Here is a 27,676-nt window from a genome sequence, read left to right as displayed (position 1 = left end):
GAGCCAGGGGAACGAGCATCCTGCACCTCCTGGCATGCAGAGGTGCGCTCTGTGGGTGTGTCAACACTTGAGCAGCAAGGAAACAAGGAGACATGGTCAGTCAGCAGTGTGGAGACAGCTGGGAGAGGAGAGAGCAAAGGAGCAGGGATGCCAGGAATGCAGGAGTGACGCACAAGCAAGTGCAAGCCTGGAAATGAGAGGGAAGGGCTGCAAAGGATCAGAGGGAGAGGGAAGGGAGAATGTGAAAGGGGTGAAAGAATTATCTCAATCTCTGCAAAGAGTTCCAGGGAGCTTCTCAGATGAGAAGAGAAAGAAATTCAGAGATGATTAGGTGAGGAAGAGGGACTCAAGGAAGCACAGGAATGTGTGATGAGGAGCAGAAAAGCTGCAGCAGAGACCCTCCTGTTCCCCCAGCATTTCCCATCTGCTCTTCATCCCCTGAGATCGAAATGTGAGGCACAGGGTTCTTCTGTCTGCACACCAGAAACTGGAAAAGGAGAAAGAAACAGTCCCAGCCTCCAATGCACTGATACAAGAAATCTGGGGAGGAGATTTACAGAGCATGTAGTGACAGGACGGGGGGGGAATGGCTTCAGACAGAGTGAGTAGGTTCAGATTGAATATTAGGAAGAAGTTCTCTTGGCTGTGAGGGTGATGATCTCTGGCACAGGCTGCCAGAGAAGCTGTGGCTGTCCCACCACTGGAAGGTCCAAGGTCAGGCTGGATGGGGCTTGGAGCAAGCTGGGATAGTGTCTGTAGCTCCCTCAGAGTGTTTGTGAAGGCTGGAGTTAAAGGGATGATCTCCAGATCAGTCCTGACAGATCCCATGTGTGCACCAACCTTTCCCTGTGCTGCCAACAGGGACTTGAAACACGTTCACACCTAAAGCACAGAGATGTCCACAGCTCTGGGAAATGAGGGAATCTTTGTATGCTCTGCCTCTGGGTTTCAGTGACAAATCTCTTCTCCCTCTTTCAATCACTCTCCCTATAAAATATATATTTCCAAATAATGGTGAAAAGCTGTTGCATCCTGCTCCTGAGAGAATTGCACGTCTGATTGAGTGGGCAAGTGCTGCTTGTCGCCTCTCAGTGTCCAGAGGAGCTGCAAGGAAGGACTTGTTTCAGCCTAAGACTCCAAGGCTGAGCTGGGTTCTGTCTCCCTTGGAGCCCAGGGAGTTCAGCTCCAGAGGAAAACCCCCACAGGCAACACAAGGACCCCCAAGTTCACTGAGGAAAACACTCCCATGCACAAGTTGACCTTAAAAAGGCCAGGGCATTATTCTGGCAGCATGAGAAAGCTGCTTCTTGTATCCAGATTTATAGTGACAGCTTGTTTTAGGTGTTCCAGGTTAAAGGGTGCCTTGCTGGGATGTCCAGAGCTGTGATAAGACTGGGACAAACTGGAGAAATTGGCTTTATCACCAGAGCTTCCATTCTTGTGGGGGGCTGGTGAGAGATGCAGCCAAGTCTGGCAAAACCATAAGGTTTGGAGTACAAGTCCTGTGAGGAGTGGCTGAGGGAGCCGGAGCTGTTTAGCCAGGAGAAGAAGAGGCTTGGGGGACCTCACTGCTCTTCACAGCTCCCTGTAAAGAGGTTGTAGTGAGGTGGGGGTCTGGGTCTTCTCCCAGGCAGCCAGTGATAGGACAAGAGCAAATGGCCTCAAGCTGCACCAGAGGAGGCTTAGGTTGGATATTAGGAAAAATTTCATCAGTGAAAGAGTGGTTAAGTATTGGAAGAGGCTGCCCAGGGCAGTGGTGGAGTCACCATCCCTGGAAGTGTTCAGAAAACAAGTAGAAGTGGCACTTCACTACGTGGTTTAGTGGGCGCAGGGGTATTTGGCCAAAGGTTTATGATCTTAGAGGCCTTTTCCAACCTGAATGACTCCATTATTCCATGAAAACAGCTTTTAATAACTACACAGGTAATAACAGAACCACTCTTATCCCTGGGGCACAGACAGGGTTGAGCCCAGCAGACAGAGGGAGGAGAAACCTCCTCCTTCCCCAGGGATGGCACAAGCCCTGGTGCCTGTCTATCTTTGAAAAGGTCAGGTCAAGCCATCAAACCCCTGTCCCTCATCTCCCCAGACCTCCCAAAACCACTGTGGGCAGTGAAAACCTCTGATAAGTCAGATCTTCACCCTTTTATAAAAGACTAGTACATGGCTTGTAGAGTGGGTAGGATATTTGCTCCCTAAGGGCAGCCTGTTCATAATCCTGCCTCCAGCAAAGGCAAACCCCTGCACCCACTCACTGAGGCTCTACAAATATGAATTTATTCTAGCACTGAAGTGTGTTCTATCATGAGCACACAGGTAGTGACTGTAGTGCTGTGTTGGCAGTGCTGTCACTCACCTGCCTCAGATAAAATCAGATTTGGGCAAAAGCTGATGTAGTGCTGAGTGTTTCACAGGCTCACATCAGATTTTAAATAACAACACTCCCTGCCTTTTTCACCAGCCTCTCTCATACAGACACCCATGGGCGTCAAAGATGGGTGGGAGGAGATGATTGATAAATCACAAGGGGCTCAGAGCTCCTGAGCTCTCTACAGGGCTTGGGGCCCTAAAAACACCAGATAAAACCTGTGCTTTGGAACAGCCAAGCACAAAATGAATCTGCTCATGCTGTAATGGTCAGGGAAGTGCAGGTAGTCACTGGACCAGCAAGAATAAGTTTTTGGAAGTCTCTGGAGGAAAAAGTAATTGTTCCTCTAGTTCCAGATTTCATGTTTTAAGGATGTGAGGGAATGGATGTTGCTGTCCCACTGCCCTTTTCCCCAGAGGTTTGAGACAGCCCCTGGGAGTCTCTGTAAATCTGAAGGGTTGTGCAAAGTCAGCCGTGGTGTCTGAGGTGACCTCAAATGGGCCTGCACAAAAAGGACACTGAGCAAACCTGACATCAGTGGGTTGCTTATTGGGGCATTCATTGTGCTGCTCCAGGGCTTTGACCCACAAGGATCCCCATTCCATGCAGAAGGAAAAAGAAAGGACCCAGACAGTAAAAGCATGAGGAAAAGGAATGGTGTCATGCTCAAAGTCTTGCAGGATCTCGGGCATCACCTGCCTCCAGCTTCCCACCCCATCACAAAAAGCAACCAGAACTGTTTTCACTTCAGGACTGGAAGTGACATCCCATCCTGGCCCAGCTTGGAGCAGATGAGAAGGAATCCCAGCTCTGTCATCCTGTCCTTTCTCCTGAGTTATTGCACCTCTTGGCCTCTTTAATCAGGAGGAATTTACAGAGTTGCTCCTCTCCCCACACCAAATTTTAGGTATAAACATCCACGGTAGAGAAAAATGGTCGGAGACATCACAGAACATTTGAAATAAAGTGGTGTGAGCAGAAGAAATGACCCTCATAGATTAGAAAATATAACCAGTAACACTTGTTAATAGACCATTGAACATGTATGGGTGAACATGTCCCACTCAGACTGGTGGCTTCCACTGAAGTGGCACTGTAGGGAAACTGCCATCACCTCACCACAATTCCTTATTGCCCCCATTCTTTTTGTGGATTTAAAGCTCCTCATGAGCATCTGTGAATCAACCAGGTATGATAGCTCAAGTAATCCTGCACACCCACAGGACTAATTATAAATGATGGATTTTTCATGTAAAAGTAGTTCCTCCTCCTACTCCCATCCCGAGCAGCAAACTTCCCAAGGCCAAGAAATCAGCAAGGATTCCATGTTGAACACCCAGATTGGTCCTTCCCTGGAATCTGGCTGCCAGCATTTTCAATCATAATACTAATAATACAACAGGAACACCACACTAAGCTTGGCCTGCACCCTGGCAGGCAGCATCCTACACTCTTGCCCACTGTGTCCCAAGGAGGCTCCAGCCTCTCCAAAAACTCCAGTTAGAGCCAAATCATTCAGTGTTACACCTTCCTGTGTCTGTGGCAGATGCAGCCGCCGTTTGGGTGAGGGTGGAGAACAACGCAGCAGCAACTCCTTGTCCTGCAGCCAGCAGGACAAAGCAACCCTGGGGGTGGCTCCTGCCCCCTTAGTTCTGTGCCCCAGGCCCCTCAATATTGCACAAGAGTATAAATGCCATGGATTTATGAGCATAAAAATCCTGAGGTCAACAACGAAGCACATCCTTGTAGGAACTGTGGTCACTGCCCGGATTCGTGAGCAGCCCTGATGTCCACAGCACGATGGAGCTAAAAGGTTTTTAAAGCACCATGGACTTGATGGAGGTCCTTACCTGTTTCTCAGACATGATGTAGAGGTGCTCATGGTCCATGGAGAAGGCCATGTCCCGGAGGATGGGGCCAGTGTCCACCACCTGCACGATCTCGTACTCCAGCGTGTTCTTGGTGGTGCCATCCACACGGATCTGTGCAGCAACAACAAAAACAGAGGGAGAATGTGAGGATTTTTCCTCCTTCCACTGAAAACAAATAATCACAGAACCTCAGAATGATTTGGGTTGAAAGGGACCTTAAAGACCATCTCACTCCAACCCCTGCCATGGGCAGGGACACCTCCCACTATCCCAGGTTGATCCAAGCCCCATCCAGCCTGGCCTTGGACACTTCCGGGGATCCAGGGGCAGCCACAACTTGTCTGAGCAACCTTCTCTCTCACCACCCTCACAGTAATATATATCTATTGATAAAATATATACACAAAATAATCATTGGACAAATGTATTGTGGCCCGGGTCTTTCAGACAACAACCACTGTCAACACAAAGTGAATTTTCCCCAGCCTCCTCACAGAAAGGGTAAAGCAGATTTCATCACTTCTGCTGGTCCCATCAACTCAAGAGCACTGTAAGAACAATGCAGAGCCTTCTCACTTTTATCTGGCACTGTCACTGTTCTCCTGTCACCGCCTGGACAAATCTACCATGCTCAAAATGATGGCACGAGGGAAGAATCTGTGGTGGTGATGAGCAGATGATAAAAAAACACACAAATCTGCAGGGCTGACTCACTCGAATGCGACTCAGATAATATTATTGCTCTTATTGCTAATGTTCCACAGGGCAATTTATTATTGCAGAGTGCTCAGTGCAACACAGACTATTTCTCTTGCTGATTGCATAGATCAGATATTGAAATCAGTCCTGCACGAACGTGGCACCTTATGATTCCAGACACATCTCATAACAGGGTGTCACTTAGGGACATCAATAACTGGGATTATGAGGAGGAAGCAGACACACAGTCCCGGTCTATCCCTGACAATGATCCAGTGATACAGAAGAAAAAGCAGAAAACAACAGACTTTTCTTTACCTGCTTAAAAACAATTTCTAGAGTTCGGGCTCAAAAGCTGCTGGAGAAGGTTTGCAATCCCTTTCAATATAGAACAAGACAGGATAAAGGAGCTATTCACAGGAATTCTTCCGGATTTTGTGAGGCTCTGTGCAGCAGCAAATCCCACAGTCATGTTTCAGAGAGGCATCCACATTCCTGATCTCTCTCTCTGTTTCCCATGTGTTGCCTCTCACTTGCTGAAAATGTTCTATCCTGCAGTAACACAAACATCGCAGTACCTTTCCCTAAAAGAAACAAAGTTGTAGGAGATCTCTGTCATGCCCCACATCATGATCTCCATTTCTTCCTGACCAAAGATTCCCAGTCTGCAGTTGGACAGCTGAGTAAAAAGCACCCTTCCCACCCAAAGGAAATAAGCTGTGGAGAACTTATGGTGTCAAGACCTGTTCCCACTGTTCCCTGGCACAGTCCTTGCACTTGTTCCTTCTGTATCAACCTCTCAGCCAAGAAACTGAGCCTGAATCATCTTCTGTGTTAGAAAGTCAAAGAGAAGGGAAGAGAGGGAATGATAAAGGGTCTGGAAACTCAGTATGAGCAAAGGGATAGCAGTGATATACAGATTGTTATCTTTGTCCTTCCTTGATGTACTCACCTGCTGTGGGACAACAAAGGAATATGATTTCCCCAGGAAAGATAAGGAAAATGAAACAGAAAGGAGTTAGAGGAGCTCTCTGTGCCAGCAAAGGGTGTGGAGGGTGCTCAGGGCTACGTGTTATCCATCAGCCTCCACAGAAGTGGGAGCACGTGCAGCCCTTGGCTGCTGGGCTGGTCCAGTGACATGGGAGGATTTGCAGTTAATTTGTCATTTTGATGGATCTGCTGGTGACAGCAATACACGTCCAACATCAGCACACAGAGAGGTCAGGGCCTGAAGCCCAGCACTGAACATCCCTCATGCACCAAGGAGTCAGGGCCTGAAGCCCAGCAGTGAACATCCCTGACACACAAAGAATTCGGGCTCTGAAGCCCAGCACTGAACATCCCTGACACACAAAGAATTCGGGCTCTGAAGCCCAGCACTGAACATCCCTGACACACAAAGAATTCGGGCTCTGAAGCCCAGCACTGAACATCCCTGACTCCCACCAGCTCCGGCTGCCTGGGAGCAAGGGGCTCGCTCATGTCCGTGGTGCCTCATGGAGGAATTCAGCTACTCTGAGTCTTCCTTCTTGAAGGTGGACACTGATGTGAATCACCCGTGAGGTCAAGGGCAAAGATGCCAACCGGCTTGGGCTGAGTCATTCCCCTTAGGACAGTCAGGGGAAAGGAAGGAGGCAGGAAGGGCTGCAGGCTGAGGAGCACAGGAGGCTCCCTGTTGGGGCTCTGCCCTGAGCAGATCAAATACCCCCACAGCAGGAGCCTTTCCTCTTTTCCACTAAGGCTTTCCAGCTCCAAATTCTCCCTCTCAGGAAGCAGTCAGGGGGCTTTGTCTGCTGTCTCCACTCTGCCTCTCCCCCAGTCCCTCGTGGCTTCTCATTCCCGTCAGAGCATCCCCACTCTCCACTGATCCCTGTGCTAAACCAGCCTCACATCTTTGCTGCTTTGACCTTGATTTTTCAGCACCACCAGGGTCAGATCTGCAGGCCGCCAGATATGTAAGCAGCCAATTATCATCCCAGGGCTGAGTCGCTGTCCTCAGCCTTTGCCAGGCCCCATTAGAGGGGAAAAAGCTTGGAGATGGAAGAGGCAGGCTGGAGAAACAGCCGGCTGGAGTTAACAAACCATGGAGACAGGAGGCACAGCCCCCAGGGATCTCCCCTATGCATTTGGTGCAGGTAAAAGATTACAGAGGCTTCACACCAGGAATACAGAGCTACTCGGAAGTGATTTAACAGCTATTGCTGGCCTAATTGCCTGAAAAGTCATTATTTTGCAGAGGGGGAGGGAGGGAGGGAGGGACAGGGCTCGTTGCACTGTACACGTGCAAACACACACATGTGCTCACACACCCACAGCCCGACAGCTCTAAGTGCAGAAACCTCTCTCTCTAGTAAAATCTAGTAGCTAAGAAAAAGGAAAATTCAGAAAAAGGCCAGAAAATCTGGCAGACATCAACCCACGCTGCACAGCCCGTGCGAGCCCCGCCCCAGCAGTGAGGTGGTGATCGGATACTGCAGCCAGAAGTCTGGCCCTTAACTCCAGACATCCCTTTACCTGCCTTAAACTCTGTCTTTCTTATGTTGGACCCCAGGCACAGAGCCCATATGATCTCCACCTTCCCTGCACATTCTTCACAGTCCTGAGCATCAGACAACAGAACTGCACTTTCTCTTAGAGGTTTATTCCTGGCTCCAAGGCTCCCGCTGGAACCAGGGCACTTGGGTTGGTGAAAAAAATCAAAGAGCAAGAGTGAAAGAAAAATGGGAAGATTCTCATCAAAACCTGCAGGTGATCACCACTAAAGTCGGGGACTCAGACTCAATCTCTGCTCAGAAAGCTCCCCAAGTTTGCAACTGCAGGGAGTTTGAGGCACACACCACCTGTTCCCTCTGTTCCTGCTCTTCTCTGCTGGCATCAGCCACAAGCGCCACCTGGAGCTGGGCTGCTGGCATGGATAGAGTTTTCTTCTGACTGATGGGCATTCCTATATTCAAGATGTTCTCTTTGGGCTGCAGGATGGGAGCCTGACTGACAGTCCAGCTGGGATCTCTCCTGGGAGCTGCCTGTGAACCATGAGCTCCTCTGCAAGGCAAGAGGGAGGGAAGCAACAAGTGAGGGGGTCCAGGACCACACGTGTGTGTCAAAATGTTCAGTCCAGCACAACCCACACTCCACAAACACACCCATCACCTCCACCACAGGATCATCTACCTGCTCCCACTTCCTGAATGTCTGTCCTGCCCATGCACACTCCTTAGACCCCCAGGTGCTCAGCTCAGCACCCCGAGCTCCCTTGTCCTCTCTTAACCCAACACATGTGGGAGCTCCCAGGGCCCAGCACTCTCAGGCTGCACATTAATCCTTCCTCTTCCTGGAAGGCTTCACTCACTGGGCTCAGCTCTGCAGAGCCGGCTGCTATTGAAACATCAGCATGATGCTTCCCGAAGGTCAACTACCAAGGGACCTATTCTGGCAGCTGTTTGTTTGTTTGTCTGAACATTATCTAGGGCTGGCTGTTTATTTACATCCATTGAAGTATCAGACAATAAATATCCTCTCCCAGTAGCAAACAGATGCTTGCACTCGAATGTTCTGGCTAGCGCTGACTTCAAAACAATCTCCTTAATGAGCAAACAACACTATTAATCTTTAAAGACACAGGCTCTGGCCTTCTCTGAGCTCCCACCCTGGCCATGGCTAGACCCACAGGCATCCTGGCGAGCAGCCCATGGGTCTGGGAGATGAAAGAAGGTAAAAGATACCTTCCATCACTCAGCTGGTGCTTGTCAGCGTTATCTGGACCTCCCCAGCTGCTGAGGGATCCATGGGAGGCTGATGCTCGAGGACAGTTTCCCCAGCAAGCTGGTGGCAGATGCCTCAACCACACTTCTAAGAGGGACATAGAGGTTGGTATGACATAGTTATCGAAGTGAGGGACACAATAAGCCTCTCCAAATCATGGGGATAGACTCAAAATGATCCAGGAGAGAGCGGTGGGGTTGGAGGACAAAGAAGGAATTGGTGGTAGCAAGCACTTGGTGCCTTTGCTGGAAAATAAATCATGATTATGACGAAAAAGAAAATATCTTGAAGTTCACCAGAGCAACAGAAACACCTGCCTTCCAGAGAGGGCCACATACCTCTATCAGCATGTTATTCCTCCCTGTAAAGTGACATTTCCCGCTAAAACCCATCCACACAGATGTACTTCAGGAGCTTTACTCCAGACGCATCAAAGCCTGATCCCGTAGAGTGAATCAGTGTTTAGAGCATCCAACATTGTCCAGTTTTGGTTTATTCAAGAAAAAGACACTGGCACAGGTTACTCAGAGAGGTTTTTCAGGCCCCATCCCTGGAAGTGTTCAAGGCCAGGTTGGATGGGGCTTGGAGCAGCCTGGTCTAGTGGAAGATGTCCCTTCAAAACTATCTTCAGACTCACTTCAGAAACACACTCCTGAACCCAATCTCCTGCTACAACCTCACTTCTATTTTATTTGTCCAAGCAGCTTGGACTGCTCTCTGGCACCAAAATAAAAAAAGGATCATTTCCACTGTGCCAACTGGGCTCAGCTGTTTTCTACTCCTCTAAAACCATCACCTCCTACCCAAGAGCATCATTCCTGTCCCACCAGAGTTAAAATAAAGCCCCCTTCAATTAATATCTCTGTATAAAGCACTTGAAAACCATCCAGGGCTGCTGGGAGCGTGGTCGGGAGCAGGATCACGATGACCGGCCAGGCGAGTACAGGAGCAGACGCTGGGTGGATGAGAGTCATTACAAATAATTAAATGAATAACTAAGCAGAAGAGGAGCTTGGTGAACCATGGCACTCTCCTCCAAGCCATCCCTCCCCACCACTCTGCTTTTGTGCAGCATCAGCAGCCTCTGGGCTGATGAAGTTCCAGGGAATTCATCATCTCCTGCCCCAGCGCTTCCAGCCGCTGCTCCAGCAGCTCTCACTCAAGTCACACTGGTGGCTTATTTTGGCCATGAAATTGCCCCAGTTCCCAGGGGAGGAGATTAAATGGCTGCCAGGAAGATTGCAAGGGTGGATTTCAAAGGGAAAATCCTTCAGGTCATGGAATCAGACCCTGCAGCCTCCGCTTGGGTGTGAGGGAGCAATCACAACTGTGGTACTGCCTTGGAAAGTAGGGAAAATGTTTTGGGCAGGAAAGCAAGAGGAGGATAAGCTTTGTCCTCCCCACCCCCTGAGGCATCCTTCCTTTGCTGTCCCTGCCTCTCCTTCTTGCAGGGCATCTCACTAAAATCATCATCATTTCTCACTGTTGGATTAAGGATCTGCAAACACCATTTCCAGGAGAGCCAAGCAGCCCTGGAGCCCAGCACATCAATCCAGGCTGCGCTGAGAAGGGCCCAGCCACAGCCTTACGACTGCACAGGGGCCACTAATACTTCATTGCTTTTCCAATAGCAGTTCCTCCCTGGTTTATGAACCTAATGTTCCCCAGAGGACGCCAGGACCGCTGGCTGCTGTTCCTGGCTTGGAGAGGGAGAAAGGACACAGCAGGCAGTGTATGATCTAATGTCAGGCCCTTCTGATGATCATCTATTCCTGCTTTTCCATTGATTTGGGTTGCATGATGGAGCTCTATTGATCCCAGCAAAGATGGGGAAGGGGCCGGTGACACTGCGCGTTCCTCCCATTTCCCTCCGTTTTCCAGTAAAATAATCCATTCTAATTTGCCTAAAGCCTATTAACAGGAGATCAATTCCTAATAAAACATGGCATTTCAATAGCCCTGTCTATCCACCGATCCTAAAGGCCTTTAGAAACGCTAATTGAAAGAGCAAGGGATGAGGTATCCTTAACTCGTTCCTAAGTCAGCAGCCAGCAGCTCTCTCTCTTCTCTGGTACACATGTTTTAAAGTGCTTCTTGTCTGGACGATGCCAGCCCATCCAAACACAGATCTCAGAGCACCTCCAGCCATATGGAGAGCAGGAGCCTGGAAAACCGGGTGTTTACAGTTTTCTTGAAACTCTTGCTGTCAGCGCTGTCCAGAACCCAAAGGATCATGACAGGAGCCACTCTGAGCAGGGGTGAGAGCTGATCTGGACAGGAGAGTCATGGAATCACAGAATGGGTTGGGTTGGGTTGGAAGGGACCTTAAAGCTCATCCAGTGCCACCCCTGCCATGGGCAGGGACACCTTCCACTATTCCAGGTTGCTCCAATCCCCTTTCAACCTGGCCTTGGACACTTCCAGGGATCCAGGAGCTGCCACAGCTCCTCTGGGCATCCTGTGCCAGGGGCTCATCACCCTCACAGGGAATAATTTCTTCCTAATATCCAATCTAAATCTCTCCTCTCTGAGTTTAAAAGGGTTTCTCTTTGCCCTATCTCTATCACCCATGTAAAAGTTGCTCTCCCAAGCTAAAGATGCACCTGAGTGCACACCACAAAACAGAAGGGACAGCAAAGCAGATTGTTTTCCTTCCAATCCCATCAGGTTCCTGGTTTGTATTTCTTTTGTCCAGGAGATCTCACATGACAGAATCACAGAATCATTAAGGTTGGAAAAGACCTCCAAGATCATCAAGCCTGGTCTCACTGAACAAATCTTGTCATCAGCAAACCAGATTTATTTGCTACACCTACAGCAATGCAACAGCCTGAGAATGGCTCTTCCTCACTTCTCCAGCCATACAATTCTCAGGGCTTTTTCTCCCAGCAGCAGCACAGGGTTTTGAAGAAGACAGCGTTCCTGGAATAACCGCTGGCTAGTCCTGATCATCTGCAGGCACTGCAGTGTAATCCCCTGGGGGCTGGCAGGGGCATGGGGGCTGCACTGGGCAGGGCCACAGGGCTTAATCCCTATGCAGGAGTCACCCACTGACCTCTGGTGTAATCCTGGGAAATTGGGTCAAACAGAGCTGTGCGTGACTGCTGGATAGGAGATCACCCCTGCAGTGCCAGCACGGTGCAGGGGGCAGAGCAGGGGTCCTCCTGCTTCAGGAGGTCCAAGAGAAACATGGGACAAGATGTTGATGGGCATCTGCTTTGTTTTCTGGAGACATGTGGGTCACCATGCCTTGAGAGAGCTACTGGGTGCTCCGGTTTCATGGTGGGTCACTGTCTCACACAGATCCAGCCCACTGGGATCCACAGGAATCATGGAACCATAGAGCGGTTTGGGTTGGAAGGGACATTAAAGCCCAGCCAGTTCCACCCCCTGTCATGGGCAGGGACACCTTCCACTATCCCAGGGTGCTCCAATCCCCTTCCAACCTGGCCTTGGACACTTCCAGGGATCCAGGGGCAGCCACAGCTTCTCTGATCAACCTGTGCCAGGGCCTCACCACCCTCACAGGGAAGAATTTCTCCCCAATATCCAATCTAAATCTACCCTTTCTCAGCTTAAAGCCTCCTGCTTTGGGCCAGATGGTCCTTCAAGCACAAAAACAAATTCCTAGCTGACAGAGATCCCCTTTTTTCCAGTCCACAGCACAGGACTGGTGTCCCATTCCACTGTGGATCCCCACTAACATTTATAGCAAGAGATCCTCCTGGCTGCAGTGGAATTCTGAATTAAATTAGACAGAAGTGAAAGACCAACCTTCTGTCCAAGCCCTTCATTCTGGGCTTGGACATCACCTAACACAGTGGTTTTCTGACTGCTGCTCCCAGCACCATAAAAACTAATAAACACAGCTTGAAGTGTGTCCAGTCAGGCTGTACCTGAACTTCAGGGCTCACCCCAAAGTGAAACAGCTCCAGAACTGGAAACAGAGGGAAAGGGAAGGAGATGAGCAGGTCCTTCTCTCTCAGCAGGGAGAGCATGTCAGGTATGTGCAGCTCTCACATCCAGGAGCCCATTGACAGATGACATCATTTTTGAGAGCATGGTTTACACACGCTCCCCCGGCGCTCCCTGATTGATAAATTAGACACTCATGAGCCATGTGCTAATCAATGCAAATCATTAGTTTGTTACAACACAAGGCAAGCTCGACAGAGCTCATTTTTCAAGGTAATGGCCTGCCAAGCATCTGTGTTCAGCTACAGGCGCTGCCAGGCAATCCATTAACAGGCTGCTGGCACTCACCTATGGCACAGGGCTGAGGCCTTTGCAGTCCAGCCCCCACCAAGGACTGGGCTGTGCTGACCAGTGCACAAGCTCCAAACCTGCTATTCTTCCTCCTTCTTCCCCACAGCTCCTGGCTCTGCTGCCAGTGGCCATCCCAGACCCAGACATTGGGAGTGCATGTGCTCCCACAGACCCTGGACGTTTGTTCTCCATTTACCCCAACCCTGCAACCTAAAATTAAAGATATTTAATCCTGAAAAATTGTGCTCTGTCCTCTATCAGTGGAAAATGAAGGTGGGTAATTAAGGCATTGACCTGCAGGTGTGTCCTAGGAAACTCCATGCTGGCATCAGTGGCATCTTTGAGGGACGATGTCAGCATCAAGTTGTGCTTGGCCAAATAAAGAGGCCATTTGAATGCTCCAGCCACGAGATTTAACTTTAATTTATCCAAATTTCTGGCTTCGGGCTCTTACAAGTGTTGTCCAGCTGAGTGAGTGCTTTGGGGGAATGAAACTACACCAGGGAAGGATGTGCCCCCACTGACCATTCTGTCAGAGCACAGGGAGGGGACAAGGGTGGGACAACTCTGCTCCTTCACCACAGTGAGCCCGTACAACCTCCGTGTCTGTTTCCCAAGCTCTGCAGGATTTCCATCCCACTGGCAACAGAGCAGTGTCTTCACCCATGGGTCACTCTCCCAGGCACAAATCCTGCCATAGGTGCTCTGCAGAGCCACTCCAGGTCCTTCATGGAAAATAAGGATTCCCTGTTTGACGTTCCCAGAGGGAAAGTTCAACACTCACAGACAAGGTCCTGCTGCTGGATGCTTGTATTTGTGATCCCAGTGGATAATCTCAAAGGTCATCCTAGTGCCACTCAGGTGCTTCTGTTTCTCCCAAACTGGTGAAATTTCTTTTACATGGCCAATATTTTGAGAACTTGCTAACTTTTAAATAGTTATGGCTGTTATTGCCATCACTCCCAGTTCTTCATAGAGACTGTAAATGGATGTTTTGAGTCACAGTGGTTCTGATTGAGATTAAGGGAACAACAATGAAAAAAGATGTATGAAAATTAAATTTTTACATTTGAGAGCATGGGTATTAACTCATGAGCTGCAGAACCTGAAATGCTCCCCAAAATCCGGTCAGCTCTTCAGCAGGGGTTGAACTGTAGATAAAAATAATTGAGACAAGCTGCGACACCAGAAAGACGCAGAGTTTTGGCTCAGAAATACCCAGAAGTGCAGCGTGTGTGTGAATGGGACTGGCCAGACACAAAGATCCCAACGCAGTTGGCCTGGAACACAAACCCTTCTGTGGGACAGCTCAGAAACTGAGGCAGGGAGTAACATGGGATGGAATGAAGACAGATGCACCACAACAGGGGCTGGATGATGAATACAAGTCCTTTATAAGTGTCTGTTCACGGGGCTGAGGGACCAGATTCCCAAAGAGATGAGCTCATCCCGCCAGGAACGCGGTGACCCCGAGGGTTGGGAGCCGCGGGTGGGGGGTGCAGGGCAGCACCACAAAGGGTCCTTTGACTACAGCCAGACGGGGAGAGCTTTGAGACACCCACAGATCCTCACCACACTGTGGCACTTGAGAGGGAGCCAGCTGCCCTTCGGCAGCGGGAGGCAAGAGTGGAGACCCGGGAATCCACATGGATACGCGGGCAGCGGGCATGCGTCAGCACGGCAGCGTGAAGGAGGGTGGAAATATCCGAGCAGGCCAAACAGGGGGTGTGGAGGCACCCAGAAACACCTGGGCACTCCAGGATCATCCTCCTGGCTTGAGGATGTGCTCATCAATGGGCCCAAGGAGTGATGTAAAGATGAGCACACGCATGCACTGACTTAGAGTGACAGAAAAATAGAACCATGGAATGCTTGGGTTGGAAGGGACCTCTAAAGGTCACCTAGTTCAACAACCAGGGACATCTCCAACTGGATCAGGATGCTCAGAGCCCCATCCAGCCTGGTCTTAAGTGATTCCAGGGAAGGTGCTTCCACCACCTCTCTAGGTGTGCCAGTTGTAAAAAACTCCCTTATATCTCATTTAAATCGACCTTCCTTCAGGATAAAACCATCACCCCTTGTCCTATCACACCCAGCAGAGTCTGTGGAGACCACAGGAATTCCCTCCAAAGGATCTGCTCCCTGTAGCAGATAACCCAGGGAATCTGATCCGAAGGCGGGCATTTCCACACCTCGGGTGGTGCAGTGCCCTGGGCAGCTCCAGGCGTCAGCGAGGGCAGCGAACTCAATCACAGCCTGTCACATTCAATCTTGGAGACAGAACGACGCATTTGCAATTTCCCTTTAAAGCTTGAGAGAGGCAGACCAAAGCTCCTGCTTTGCTGAGGATTTGGGCACTTTCGCCACTTTCTCTAAAAAAAAAACTAAATCAAAAATCGTATCCCAGAGACGGTATCACTGGTCAAGTGAGATTGGCTGTTCTTGCACTGATATTTGTGTCAGATGCTGGTGCTAAATGACTTCAGAAATGCAGAGTGATGGGCTGTGAGTGCATTACTGAAAGCAAAGAAACCTGGGACCCACAGCTCTTTCCTCACTCCCTTGCTGAGAGCTCTGGGTTTGGGTGGGTGGGTGGAACGGTGGCTTGGGAACAATTCCTGTCAGCAAAGTGGGGACAGGTTATCTCCAGGGCCAGGGGAAAGGGGAACCTGGAAGAAAAGCTGTCCCCAGCCCCTTTTGTCAGGTGACACCCCTGGGGCTAAGGTCGAGATAATGAGGTCCCACATATCTCTGGGCCCCAGCCCCACTGACAGGGCTGTGCTCTGCAAAGGTTATTGTGATTCAATTGCTGACTCTTTCAGCTCCTGGGCTTCTCAATGCCAAGGTGACCTATTAAGAACTTAATATCAGATAAAATACATCCCTCGAAGCATTTTTAACCTTCATAATCTATGTTTATCCACAGAAAATAAAAGGAAGAGAGAAAAAGAAAAAGTGAATGCTTATCTTCCAATATTGCCTCAGATAAAAGGGAAGCACCATCTGGGGACAAAACTTCACATTTGACCTTTCTCCCCTTTCATGAAAGCAGCCAGAAAACTGATCCAGCACTGAAAACAGTGGATGAGGCCTCTTCCATTCACCTCCAACAGACTGAAGGATGCTCCCAATCTACCAAAGGTTCCTCTGCTTTTGTCTGTGACGCCTGACCAAGGACATGACTCTCTGCAGCCCAGACCTCCTTTCTCCCCAGCCAGCCCCAAATGATCAGCACTGATCCCTGCAAGCCCCAGCTCCTCCACCAGCCAACCTCCCTCCAGACCAAACCCCTCAGCAAAGGTCTCACTGAGGCCTTTGTCTTCCCAAGAATTCCTCTCATCTCCCACTGGTCCCTTATTAGTGACCCAAAGATGTCTCTCATGCTTTTCTCCTTCCAGGAACACCAGACAATTTGTTGGTCCACTCCATTCATAGAGTCACAGACTGGTTTGTGTTGGGCAGTCACCTTAAAGATCATCTCATTCCCACCCCCTGCCATGGGCAGGGACACCATCCCTGGAGGGATTTAAAAGCCATGTGTATGTGGCCCTTGGGGATATGATTTAGTGGTGGTCTTAGCAACGCTGGGTTAATGGTTGGACTGATGATCTTAGAGGTCTTTTCCAACCGTAGCAACTCCATCAGTCTATGATTTTAATTATCACCTCAAATAGTGCAAGAATGGCACATATCCCCAGACCCTTAATCACAGGGGTTCCTGGCACATCAATCAGAATTAACCAGATGTGTATTCAAACCCCTTGATTGAATTATCCAAAACTAATTCAAATGAATTTAAAAATAACAGCATGGCAGGCACATTTTTAACTGTCAGTAAATCACCAGCTAGGACCACCAGTGTGAAGTCCCCGTTCAGAGGGAAACAAAAGGTGGGAATGCAGCAGGTGAGGGTGGCAGGGAGTGATTTCTGCTCAGCCAAGCACACCCAGCACCAGCCCAGGTCTCTGGGAGGGAAGCTGATGACCCCATGGAGGAAGCAGAGTCCTCCACATGCACTTCAAAGGATTAGGCAGTCTGCTGGGGACTGCCCTAAGGAGCTGTATGGCAGAGAGGGCAAGGCACAAGGCATGTTCAAGGGAGAATTAACAGAGCCAGAGGGATTTAGGAGATGAGTGCTGGCATATTATTCCACTTAGGCAGAGGCAGGGGACTCCTGGAAGAGGAGAAAGGCTGCTTGAGACATGGAGTTTGGGGCCTGGCTGCTGAGCTGGGAATCAGAACCTGGGATCAGGGTGGTGAGGTGTTAAAGTTACCCCTTAAATGGGTTAGAATGGCATTCATGAGCTTAACACCATCTTACAGCGTTGATCCAGCCCAAAACCTCTTGTCCACAGGACTTGCAGGTGGAATAGAAATGTAGGGAAATTCAGGAAGTAGAGAGTCTGGAAAAGCTGAGCACAAAAGGGACCCTGACAGACCCTGTCTAGAGATGCTTCAGCTGAGCCAGGTGGTGCACAAGGACCAGAGCCCAGCAGGGGGGTCAGAGCAGAGCTGAGAAGGGTCACTGTCCTTCCAACAGGGCCAACTTACAGGTGTGCAGCTCCCTTTGTGCCTCGGATCTTGTGTCAGTACCAGAGCAATGTCCTGCCTGAGACAAAAACAGCCAGGTCCTTTTCTAATGCCAGAGATTGGGATATCTGAGCTCTAAAAGCAGCATCCCATGAGTTGCAGGACTCCCTCATCCTCTAAAGGTCTGGGGTTTGCTGTTTACCTACACAACTCATTACCTCTGTGCAACCTCAGACACATCAGTGGAGACCAACAAATCTTCAGTCTCTGCCTAAAAATCCTGTGGGGACAAAGTGCCAACACTGCTGGGGTGGTCACTGCCATAGCCCAGCCACCACTGCTGAGTTAACAGAGCCACAGAATCACAGAATGAACTAGGTTGGAAAAGACCTTTGAGGTCATCAAGTTCAACCTATGACTTAACACCACCTCATCAACTAAACCATGGCACTGAGTGCCAGGTTCAGTCTCTTTTTAAATATGTCCAGGGACAGTGGCTCCACCACCTCCCTGGGCAGATGATTCCAGTGCCCAATCACTCTTTCAGAGAATAATTTTTTCCTGATGTCTGACCTAAACTTCCCCTGGTGCATTCGGACAGCAGAATTTGGGAAAAAACTGCTTCCCTAAGATGATCATGGCACAGCTCTTCTTGAGGTCCCTGAGTTCCCAGACTGGATATTTTCCTGCTATTTTGAACATGTCAGTCGAGGAGGAGAGCATACAGCTGCACCTTTAGTGATGGGAAGGTGATGGAAGAACAGCCTGGGCAGCATGTCCTGTCTCCACAGCCATCCCCTCTCTCCCGTGGGCAGGGAGGGACAGCGGAATCATGTCCCTCATACAAGCAGAGGGATCACTTTCCTCTGGGACCTCAGAGTAACCGGGGCAATGAAACCTGACCCAAAGCCACTTTGACATCAGGTCGTGGCTGAGACAAAGCAAGGTCAAGAGTTCAGCGTCAATACAGCAAGTGCCAGTCAGGACACAAAAGCTCCGGGATCAGATGTACCTGGAGGGCTGCTGGGGAGGGAGGGCATTGAGATGCATAATTACTGCTCCTTTCATCCGTGCTGCTCTTTCCCTCGGTTCACACGGCTCTCCTGGCTCTGTCCTTGCACAGGTTGTATCCTAGCAGGGTCACTCCCACAGCCACACCAAAAAGGTGCTGGCACAGGAGCTGAAAGGTGAGGGGTGTAAGAGCTGAACCCCCTTTCACTGAAGGTTTCAGCAGAATCGCTCCTAAGAGCAGCCAGTTATTTTTGTGATCAGCTCCAGTTTTGTGGTGCAGTAAATCACAGAATCACAGAATGGTATTTTGGGAGGGACGTTAAAACTCATCCAGTGCCACCCCCCTACCACTATCCCAGGCTGCTCCAAGCCCCATCCAGCCTGGTCTTGGACACTTCCAGGGATCCAGGGGCAGCCACAGCTGCTCTGGGTAACCTGTGCCAGGGCCTCCCCACCCTCCCAGCCAGCAATTCCTTCCCGATACCGAATTTAAATCTCCCCTCCTTCAGCCTAAAACCATTCTCCCTTTTTCTATCACTCCATGCCCTTGTCCCAGCTCCCTCTCCAGCTCTCCTGGAGCCCCTTTAAGCCCTGCAAGGGGCTCTGAGGTCTCCCTGGACCCTTCTCTTCTCCAGGTAACACCCCCAGCTCTCCCAGCCTGTCAGCAAGGTTACCCCACAGTTACACACCATTAGCACCAGGGACTCCAGTAATGTGTGCTGGTGACTGCAGCTAAAATAAAAAGGACCTCAAACCTCCAAAGTAGGAGCAACTCCTTTTCCTTGAAGTCCCACTAGTGTGGGATAGTGCGGGTGTTTTGTATTCTCAGAGTTTGGGGTATTATTTAGTGAAATCCCCAGTCAAGGAGACATAATATGCAAAACCCTCTGCATTTTGAGGTACACACCGACCTTACCCAAACAACAGCTTGAAACATCTGCAATACTGAGGACTCTCTGGAAAACAGACTTTTTACTGAAATTGCCATTTGCTTCCTCTTTCTCAAACCCTGACGTCCTTTTTAGGGAAAGCCTTCCATGTTTCTGGCATTTTGTTGTGGTGAAATTAGATCTGTTCCATGCAACTGAAACAAAACACAGCAACCCCAGGTTTGGAGATCAACACAATCCCTCGAGGATGGTCCACAGAGCCCTGGGAAAAACTGATTGACAAGTGCCTGGAGCTCCCTTGTTTTATTCTCTCTCTCCAGATCTGTCTCATAGGGTAGAAAAGTACGGGGGAAAAGGTTTTTTAACAGTTATTGAACCAACCCTTCCCAAGCTGCATCAGAAGTTTTCCTGGTCCATGGGAGATGGCAAAAAAGTGTCTCTGCCTCAACATCCGGCACAAAAGGAGGGGAAGGAGAAGGGGCTGGGGATGGACTGTCGATTATTTTTGGAAACTACCAACCCAAAATGCTCCTTTTTGGCCCGAGCTTCTCCACGTGTGCAGCAGATGGCGCAGCTGCAGTAGCTGTCCCACTGCCACCTCTGTCCCCACTGTCCCCACACCAGCCCTAGGACCATCCCAGAGGCTGTCCCTCTCTGTCTGGGGGTCTCATCCTGTCCTTTTTTGGCTGAGTCCTGCACCGTGCAGGGCCCAGAACTGGATTTTAGCACTCTCCAAGGAGTTCACAGGGATGAAAGCAGGACACCAGCTGTCCCAAAGAGGGGGACACATCCACAAGGGATGCAGGAGGCACAACTCCATCATGCAGAAACGGATGTGCCATAAAACCCCACCTCGGTGCCTCCTGGGGCACTGGCATCATTCACAGCCCTGAACTCAGCCTGAGCCCTCCAGCCCTTCCCAGGATGTTTAAAAACAGAGTGAGACAAAGGCCAAGCCCCAAAAGGGGCCATGGGGAGCAATCCAGCACTGGCTCAGGTGCTTCATTTCCATAGCAGGAGGGAAGAGCCGTGTCCCTGGTGCAGGGCAGTGCCAGCCTGGGTGATGGCAGCCAGACCCCAACCAGCTGCCCCAGGAGCTGGCAGCCAACCCCCTCCCACTGCCTGCACCCTTCTGGGCCCGGCTGCATTCATGGCAGAAGACTGGAGCTTCTCATCGTGGCCCTAATGGTTCCCACTGGGCTACTATTTCTGTCGGGGAGTGACAGAGGAAGGCAGTGTGAAGCCTTTATTTTTGGGACTCGGGGCTATCTTTGCAGGCTTTGTTGTTTAAAGGGCCAAGCCTGCTCCCTCTGTGACAATCGGCTGCTTCTTCTCTCATCTTCAAAGGCTGCAGCTAAAACTCATTACACTGCCAATTTTATCCCGGGCCAACAACTCCCCCCCACATCCCTTTTGTGTCGAGGAGCAGAGCAGGATCCTGCCTCTCCTTCTCCTTATTTTTTTATTCTTCCTCTCCTTTTGTTACTCTCTCTTGGAGGAGGAGGAGATGGTTGCTTATAAAAGGGAGAGATTGGTGTTTGCACACAGATCTCTTGGCAGCTGGGAAAGAAAATACCAAGAGGAAGATATAATTCTGTGTGGAAGCATCTTGGCGGTGACAAACCACGAGAGGAGGGACACGGGGTAGGAAGGAGAAAGAGTTAAAGAAGTTATTTTGGTGAGGAAGTGGCCATGTCTCATATCTCTGTTGGCAATGGCCTTTCCCCACCCCGTCCTCCAAACTGGGAGCTCTTCAAAGCTTCCTGCCCTCGGCCCATGGCCTTGGGAGAGGAGCAGGGACAGCCACGAGCAGGCTGCCAGCCAGCCAGCTGTCACCTTTGTCCCTGTGGTAGCACTAAAAGCACAGCTGGGAAATGTCTGGAGGATCTGTTTCCCTCTTTTTTTTTTTTCTTTTCTTTTTTTTTTTTTTTTAATTCCTAGAACCGTCACTTTTTTCTTTTTCCTGGAAGCACATTTTTCAAACCCAAATTTGCCCAACCCTCCCGCGAAAGTCGCTGCGTTTCTTCCCGACAGCCACAGGGTGTCAGCAGCTCTATGGAGTGGGTTCCTAAAGAGATCCCAATTCCTTGAGATGTCCCGGGGCTGGAGAAATGCTTTGGGAAAGGGTCTCATCCTGCCCTGTCTTCCCATCAGAGATTCCAGTGGGCAGAGGAGAGCATTGTCCCACAGGATTTGCTCCAAGCCCCTCACACAGAAGATCTGGGGGATTTTAGGGCAATGTCAGTTCTTCCCCAGAGGAGAAACTATCCAAAAAGATCCAAAATGATCCATGAATTGCGGGCATGTCCTGGCACAGAAAGGCTTTGAAGGTTGGAAGGAGAAAAAACCTGGAGGTGACAGGTGTGACAACAAGATGGACTAAATTTCCAAATTCCTGTGTTTCTGCAGGTTTGACACCAACCCCTTGGAAATATTCCCAGGGTGATGTCGGTGGGATTGGGGTCAGCCAATTCACACATCAAACACCACCTGCACGGCCTCATTAATGCAGAGGTTGGGTGTTTCTAACCTGCACCAAAGAGTTCCACCCATGAGTTAAACACTGCCCTTGGCCTTCCCAGCTTCACCCGGGCAGGGAAGCAGCAGGAAAAACCCATGGGCACACCCAGCCATAATCCCTGGTGTTGAGGAGCATCTGGAGGCACAGAGAATCAAGTCCTGTGCCAGTCCCACACTGCCTTTCCTTGTCACTCATCCCATTTTGTGCCTCAGGTGTCCCGTCTGTAAAATGGGAGCAGTGAAATCTCCCTCCCTTCCAAAGCCTGGGCAGCAGGAGAAGGAGCTGCCTCAAGGATGGAGAAACGTGGCAGAAACCCTTCAAATTCCACGTTCCTCACAACCCTGCTCCATTACTCTCCACACTGTGACAAAATGAGGTGCCACTTGGGGTAACCCAGCTCAAAGCAGGATATTTTGGGTGCAAAGAGGGACAAACTAAACCAACATGAAAACAAACAGCTGAGGAGTGAGCAGCCAGGCTCTGCCTGGCTCCAGAGACGTTTTGCTGTCACCAGTCACCTGCCTGCCCTCCAGGCATGCACTAAGTGTGGGATTCATCTTGTTTAACATGGTCTTCCCGAAAATTAGACATCTCGCCTAATGAGCCAGGCAGGTTTCCCCTGGAGTGAATGGGAAGAGACAGGTTTCACCAAGGGGCGATTTGTGCCATCCTAAATAGGTGTCTCAGGCAGATGGAGTGAATTGCTTTCTGGAGATGCCAGTCTCTCTCCATTATCTATAAACAGCAGCTCATTTCCATTCAGTGCTGATGACCAGCATTAGGTAAGACAAATTTCAGCCTGAGTGAGTGTCTGGCATCTCTCACAGATGGGCCAGCCACCCTTTCCTGGCTGTCCCTGTGGTAAAAGGTGTGTGGATGGGTTAGTACAGCAAATCTTAATTTAGAGGGCAGTGCTTATTTTCTCCTCCTTGTTGCAAGGAGAAGGTCAGAGAACTGTACTTTAATCCCTGTTTTTCCTTGTTATACTCAAGTGGCACAGGGTGGGATTGTTGGGGTGTCCTGTGCAGGGCCAGGAGTTGGGCTTGATGATCCTCAGGGGTCCCTTCCAACTCAGGATAATCTGTGATTCCACAATGGGGTCAGTTTTAACACAATTCGACCAATTTTCAGCCCCCCACAACCTGGTTCATTTTGTGGTTGGGAGTAAGATGCCACAGACAACTCTAAGCATAGATGGAGGTGCCAAAGCACATCGATCAGCTGTGAGGGAATCTGGAAGAAATTAGAATCATAAAATCATTAGCTTGGAAAAGACCTCCAAGATCATCAAGTCCAGCCTTCAACCAAATACCACCATGCCCATTAAACCATATCACAAATTCTACTTGCTTTTTGAACACTTCCAGGGGGTGATGACTCCACCACTTCCATGGGGAATATTAGTTCCTGCCCCATTCATCACCAAGTGTTTGGTTTGAAGGGAGCTTGGGCAGCACCTCTTATAAAGTCCATCATTTCCCCCAATCTCAGCTCCATCTCCATCCAAGCGCCTCATTCAGGGGAGCTCTGCCCACTTCTCTTCTGCCCACACCTATCCATGTTTTCCTCACCATCACACACTCAATACCAGTTCGAATCCCCAGTGGAACACTCTTTGCCCCTGGACAGCACTGGACTCCCGTGTACTTCTGCAGCAATCCAAAAAATTCCCACAAAAGCCTCCTCCGCCTCCTGCTGTCCCATCGGATTCCTCCCAGTGGGGACCATTTCCAACACCACTGGCACAAGTGGAGCGTACCGGGCTCCCAACATCTGCCAGGCACATTTTCCATCCCCTGCAAGGGGCTCTCAAAGCAACCCTCAGCTGGGATGTTTGTACAAACATGTGTATTTACTGTGTCAACACACATTAGAGAGCAAACACATTAAAAGGAAAAGGAAACAGACTACGAGATGAGGCCTCTCCAAACCTCGCTCCACGGCCTCTCAGGTTGGTGGGGAAAGCTCTCATTCCCAAAATCTCACCCCCAGCTTCTGCCTGCCCACACATCCACAGGGATCAAATCTCCATGGCCAGCAGACATCCCTCTGCTGGACATGTGCCTGAAGATGGAAAATTTAAATGTCTTTGTGATAAGAGGATATTTTTGGTTCAAAATCGGGAAATACAGCTGGGATGAGGCAGGGAGTGTAAAGGACAGTGGGAAGCAGAGGAATGCTGCACAAACACAATTCTGGTTCAATCCTAGCCATCTCCAGTGCTGTTCTGCCTTGCCTGTCATAAAGTTTAACCTGAAGGCAACTTCCTCAGAAGAGTCCCAGGAGCCCAGTCCCTGGAGAACTCTCCTTGATACACGGTCCCCAGGCAGGAGCCAAGTTCACGCAGACAGAACCAATATTTAGCAAACCTCCATCTTTTTTTTCCCAAACAGGCTGAGGATTTCCAGGGTTTTTCATTCATAGGATGCTGCAGCTGGGAAGAGCAGCACTGAGATGGAGATAAAAAGTCGTTTAAAGAAAAACAATTCCTCCTGACGTGTCACATACTGGATCCAGCTGTTCCTTGCATTCACTGCTTCCTCTTGAGCACGAGTGCACGTGTGAGTGTGCGTGAACACACAGGCAAGACAGACAGAGGTAATTATAAAGCTGGAGCCACCTAGAACTTCCCAGCTGTCAGTCCCAGGAAAAAAAAAATCATTATTTAAATGCAGAGACATCCACTGCTTCAAGTAAATGTAGGATCCCTGCTACAAGATGTGAAAAGCAATTTAAATATGTCCTGGAGAGGACACGGATCTGGAGATTTGATATAAGTCCAGCAAAAAAAGAAAAAATATTGAAACCAAAACCACAAAATCATGGAATGATTTGTGTTGGAAGGGACATTAAGGATCATCCAGTTCTACCCTCTGCCATGGGCAGGGACACCTTCCACTGTCCCAGGGTATCCACGAACCCTAACTTTATGCTCAGAACTCCGTCCAACCTGACCTCGAATGGGTTGGGGCATCCACAACTTCCCTGGGCAACCTCTGCCAGGGCTTCACCACCCTCAAAGGGAAGAATTTCTTCCTCAGAGGAAATCTCCACCTATTTCTCTGTCAGTTTAATGCCATCCAAGGGCACGGGGGAAATCCCACTGTTGTGCCATGTGAGAGTTTTCTGGGTTTATCCCACAGCTTCAAAAGCAAAAAGCATCTCCTAAATTCCATTCCCTGCCAAGAAAAGCCCCCAGGACCAAACACCCAAGCCCCTGCTGGTGCAAAGCCCAGTTCACAGCCAGTGCAGCAGCAGGATATGGGAACACTCTCATTGGGGGAGCAGGAGTGGCCCCAGGATTTCCAGGAACCCAAATCCAAGGCAGGTTGTGGAAGTTGTGCACATCCTCAAAATTCCCACGCCAGACTGCCTGTCAGCAGAAAGCCTGGCTCTTGGGAGGGCAGCAGCAGGGAGATCTTTAAAGAAAAATCGATGCCAGATGATGTGATTGACACTTCAAAGGGTCTTTGGCACCTTGCTGAGGAAAACTCTCCATTGTTTTCAGGATCATCCCTGACCCAGATCCTCTTGTCTGCCTCAAAACCATCCTTCCTTGCTTGTCCGCTCCCTGGGAGATCCTGGGCATGTGGGTCCAGAGTCGTGGATGCCACGGGCTGCTGCTGGAGAGGGAATCAGTCCTTCCCATACAAGGATGCAGGGAAAAGGAAATGTAGGCAAGCAATCTCCAAGAGATCTCACCCTTCTGCTGCCTCTGAGAATTCAATCCCTCCTTTTCAGGCACTAAGGCAGCCTGAACTTTCGTAGGGTGCATCAAGCTCCTGGGAGCTGTGGGAAGACACGTGCAAGCCTTTGGCTGGCTGATATTCCCTGAATGACGGGGATGAAGGAAGACAATTGTTAAATCAGGAAAGGCTGTGAGCATGCTGGAGAGCCTGGGACACAAAACAAACTGGATGAACTGAAGGAGTGGTTCAGGAAAAGGAAGAAGAAATGGGATTGGACTCAGGGAGGGCAAATACTCTCAGGGAACAACAGCTGAGGGCACAGAGTCAGAGCAGGGCTTGAGAGATTGAGGCAAAAGGGAGGTAAATGTGCTTAAATCAACAGTGCTGGGCTGCTGCAGGAGAAGCAGACCCCAGTCCCAGGGACAATGGGCACACGGCACGGTCCAGTTGCCCTGATGGTGCTGCCAAGGCCCCGAGTGGGGCACTCCAGGACACCAGCCTCAAGGGGAACCTGGAGAGCCTGAAATTCCACGGCAATGCAGGAGGAACCGGGGTTGTTGAGAGGGGAAGCAGAATAATCAGCCTCAAATGTGGAGCAGAAAAATGAAGAAAATAAATCTTTCTCCCTGTCTGGGGTGGAGAGTCTGTGGATAACAGCGGGGAGGCTGGCTTTAGACACTGAAGAAGCTCTCTAGTGGTTTGGGGAGCCTGGAAGTTGATGAACAGGCTGAAGGAGCTTCTGTCAAGTGGGATACAGCAAAGAGTCGATCCTGCCTTCAGTGGGATGGGCTGGACAAGCTCTCAGGTGTCTCCCAACCCAATTATCCACTGTTCATGGAGAGCCTCCCATGCAGAGGGGAGGTTCTGGCTGGGGCTGACTCTGCAGCTGCTGCTTTGGATGAGAGGAGTTTCCCAGCCCCACTGAGCTGGCAGGAACCCAAAGCCACCTCCTAGAAATGACAAATCCCTGTTCCTCACCCCTGCTGGCTTCATTCAAAGAGTGGATACTGTTCAAATTAGCAGCCACCTGCACTTCCAGGGAGCCACGGCTCTCCCGAGGACATTTATCCCGGGGCATGGGCTGCATCCTGCTGCACCCTGTTGTTCTCAGTGCTGCAGGAAAACAAAGCATTTTTTAATTGCTTCTTTCCTTGGACACCATGGGATGTGTTCTTCTGTGCACCTAGGGGCAAAATACGGCAAGGTTTTTGGGGGGATAATGTGGTGGTGTGTTGTCAGAGGTTTCTGCTGCAGCCTATTCTGTCTGCATCCCACCTGGAATGATTGAACAGCACCAGCCCACCAAAGGATCTTTGTCCATGACAGGGAATGAGAGGCAATGGAGACCAGTCCCCAGAGCCCATCACAAAAACCACCACCAGGCCCTTTTCCCAGCACAATCCATGGGAAAGGTAACACCACCTGCAAAAACACCCTTTAGGATTTCTCTTACACTGTGCAACAACACCTTGGAGACAGTCCAGCATCTCCTGGTCCCCAAAAACACACAGCAGCCACACAGGAGCCCTCCTCGGTCCGGCTGGAGACAGGGTGAATCTATTTAGGTGGAATTTCACTTCAGATGCTGGATTTAGGGATGACTACCCAGGCTGGCCATACAAGAACCTCCCTCCTGAGACACAGATGGAGAAGGAATGCTGATATCCATCCCCACCTGCACCTCCCAAACCTCCCTGGTGGTGGTTCACGTTGAGTCAGGTTTGTTGTTAATAACTGTACAATTTACCCGACAAATTCAGAGCTTGTTGTGCAACTTCATTAATACATTTAATTCATTGTTACATTTCCTTCAAGTTAATGGTTTGAGGGCCCAGCAGAGTTTAATCTCTGCAGTTGTCATAAAGTGCTTGTTCCTTGTTTAAATGCAAAATGGAGCCAAGCAAGGAGATTTGGAGATGAAAAATCAGCCAGAATAAATCTCTCGCCCAGGTGGGCTGAGTGGGTGTGGAAGGGGTGATGGTCACACTTTAAATGCTACAGACAAAGATGACAAAATCAGAAATGAGCAGAACTTCTCAGTCTATCTTCCCTGGATATTCAGAAAAACA

General features: G+C 49.9%; 1 protein-coding gene across 5 annotated transcripts in view; it reads right to left on the bottom strand.

The window, feature by feature from the left end:
* Nucleotides 1–27,676, bottom strand: part of PLXNA4 (plexin A4) — a 424,984-nt gene that overhangs the window by 207,039 nt on the left and 190,269 nt on the right. For all 5 annotated transcript variants that reach the window (XM_042052316.1, XM_042052297.1, XM_042052325.1 and 2 more), the window contains exon 4: nucleotides 4,219–4,350. In XM_042052316.1, the coding sequence (XP_041908250.1) occupies nucleotides 4,219–4,350 (132 nt within the window). The remainder of the gene's footprint in view (nucleotides 1–4,218; nucleotides 4,351–27,676) is intronic.

Source organism: Corvus kubaryi, unplaced genomic scaffold (genome assembly GCF_017639235.1).
Source record: "Corvus kubaryi isolate FWS band 111438036 unplaced genomic scaffold, C.kubaryi_AGA036_p1.0 135, whole genome shotgun sequence".
NCBI classification, from domain to species: domain Eukaryota; kingdom Metazoa; phylum Chordata; class Aves; order Passeriformes; family Corvidae; genus Corvus; species Corvus kubaryi.
The sequence above is the reverse complement of the archived record's forward strand: the minus strand, read 5'-3'. Positions and strand labels throughout refer to the sequence as shown.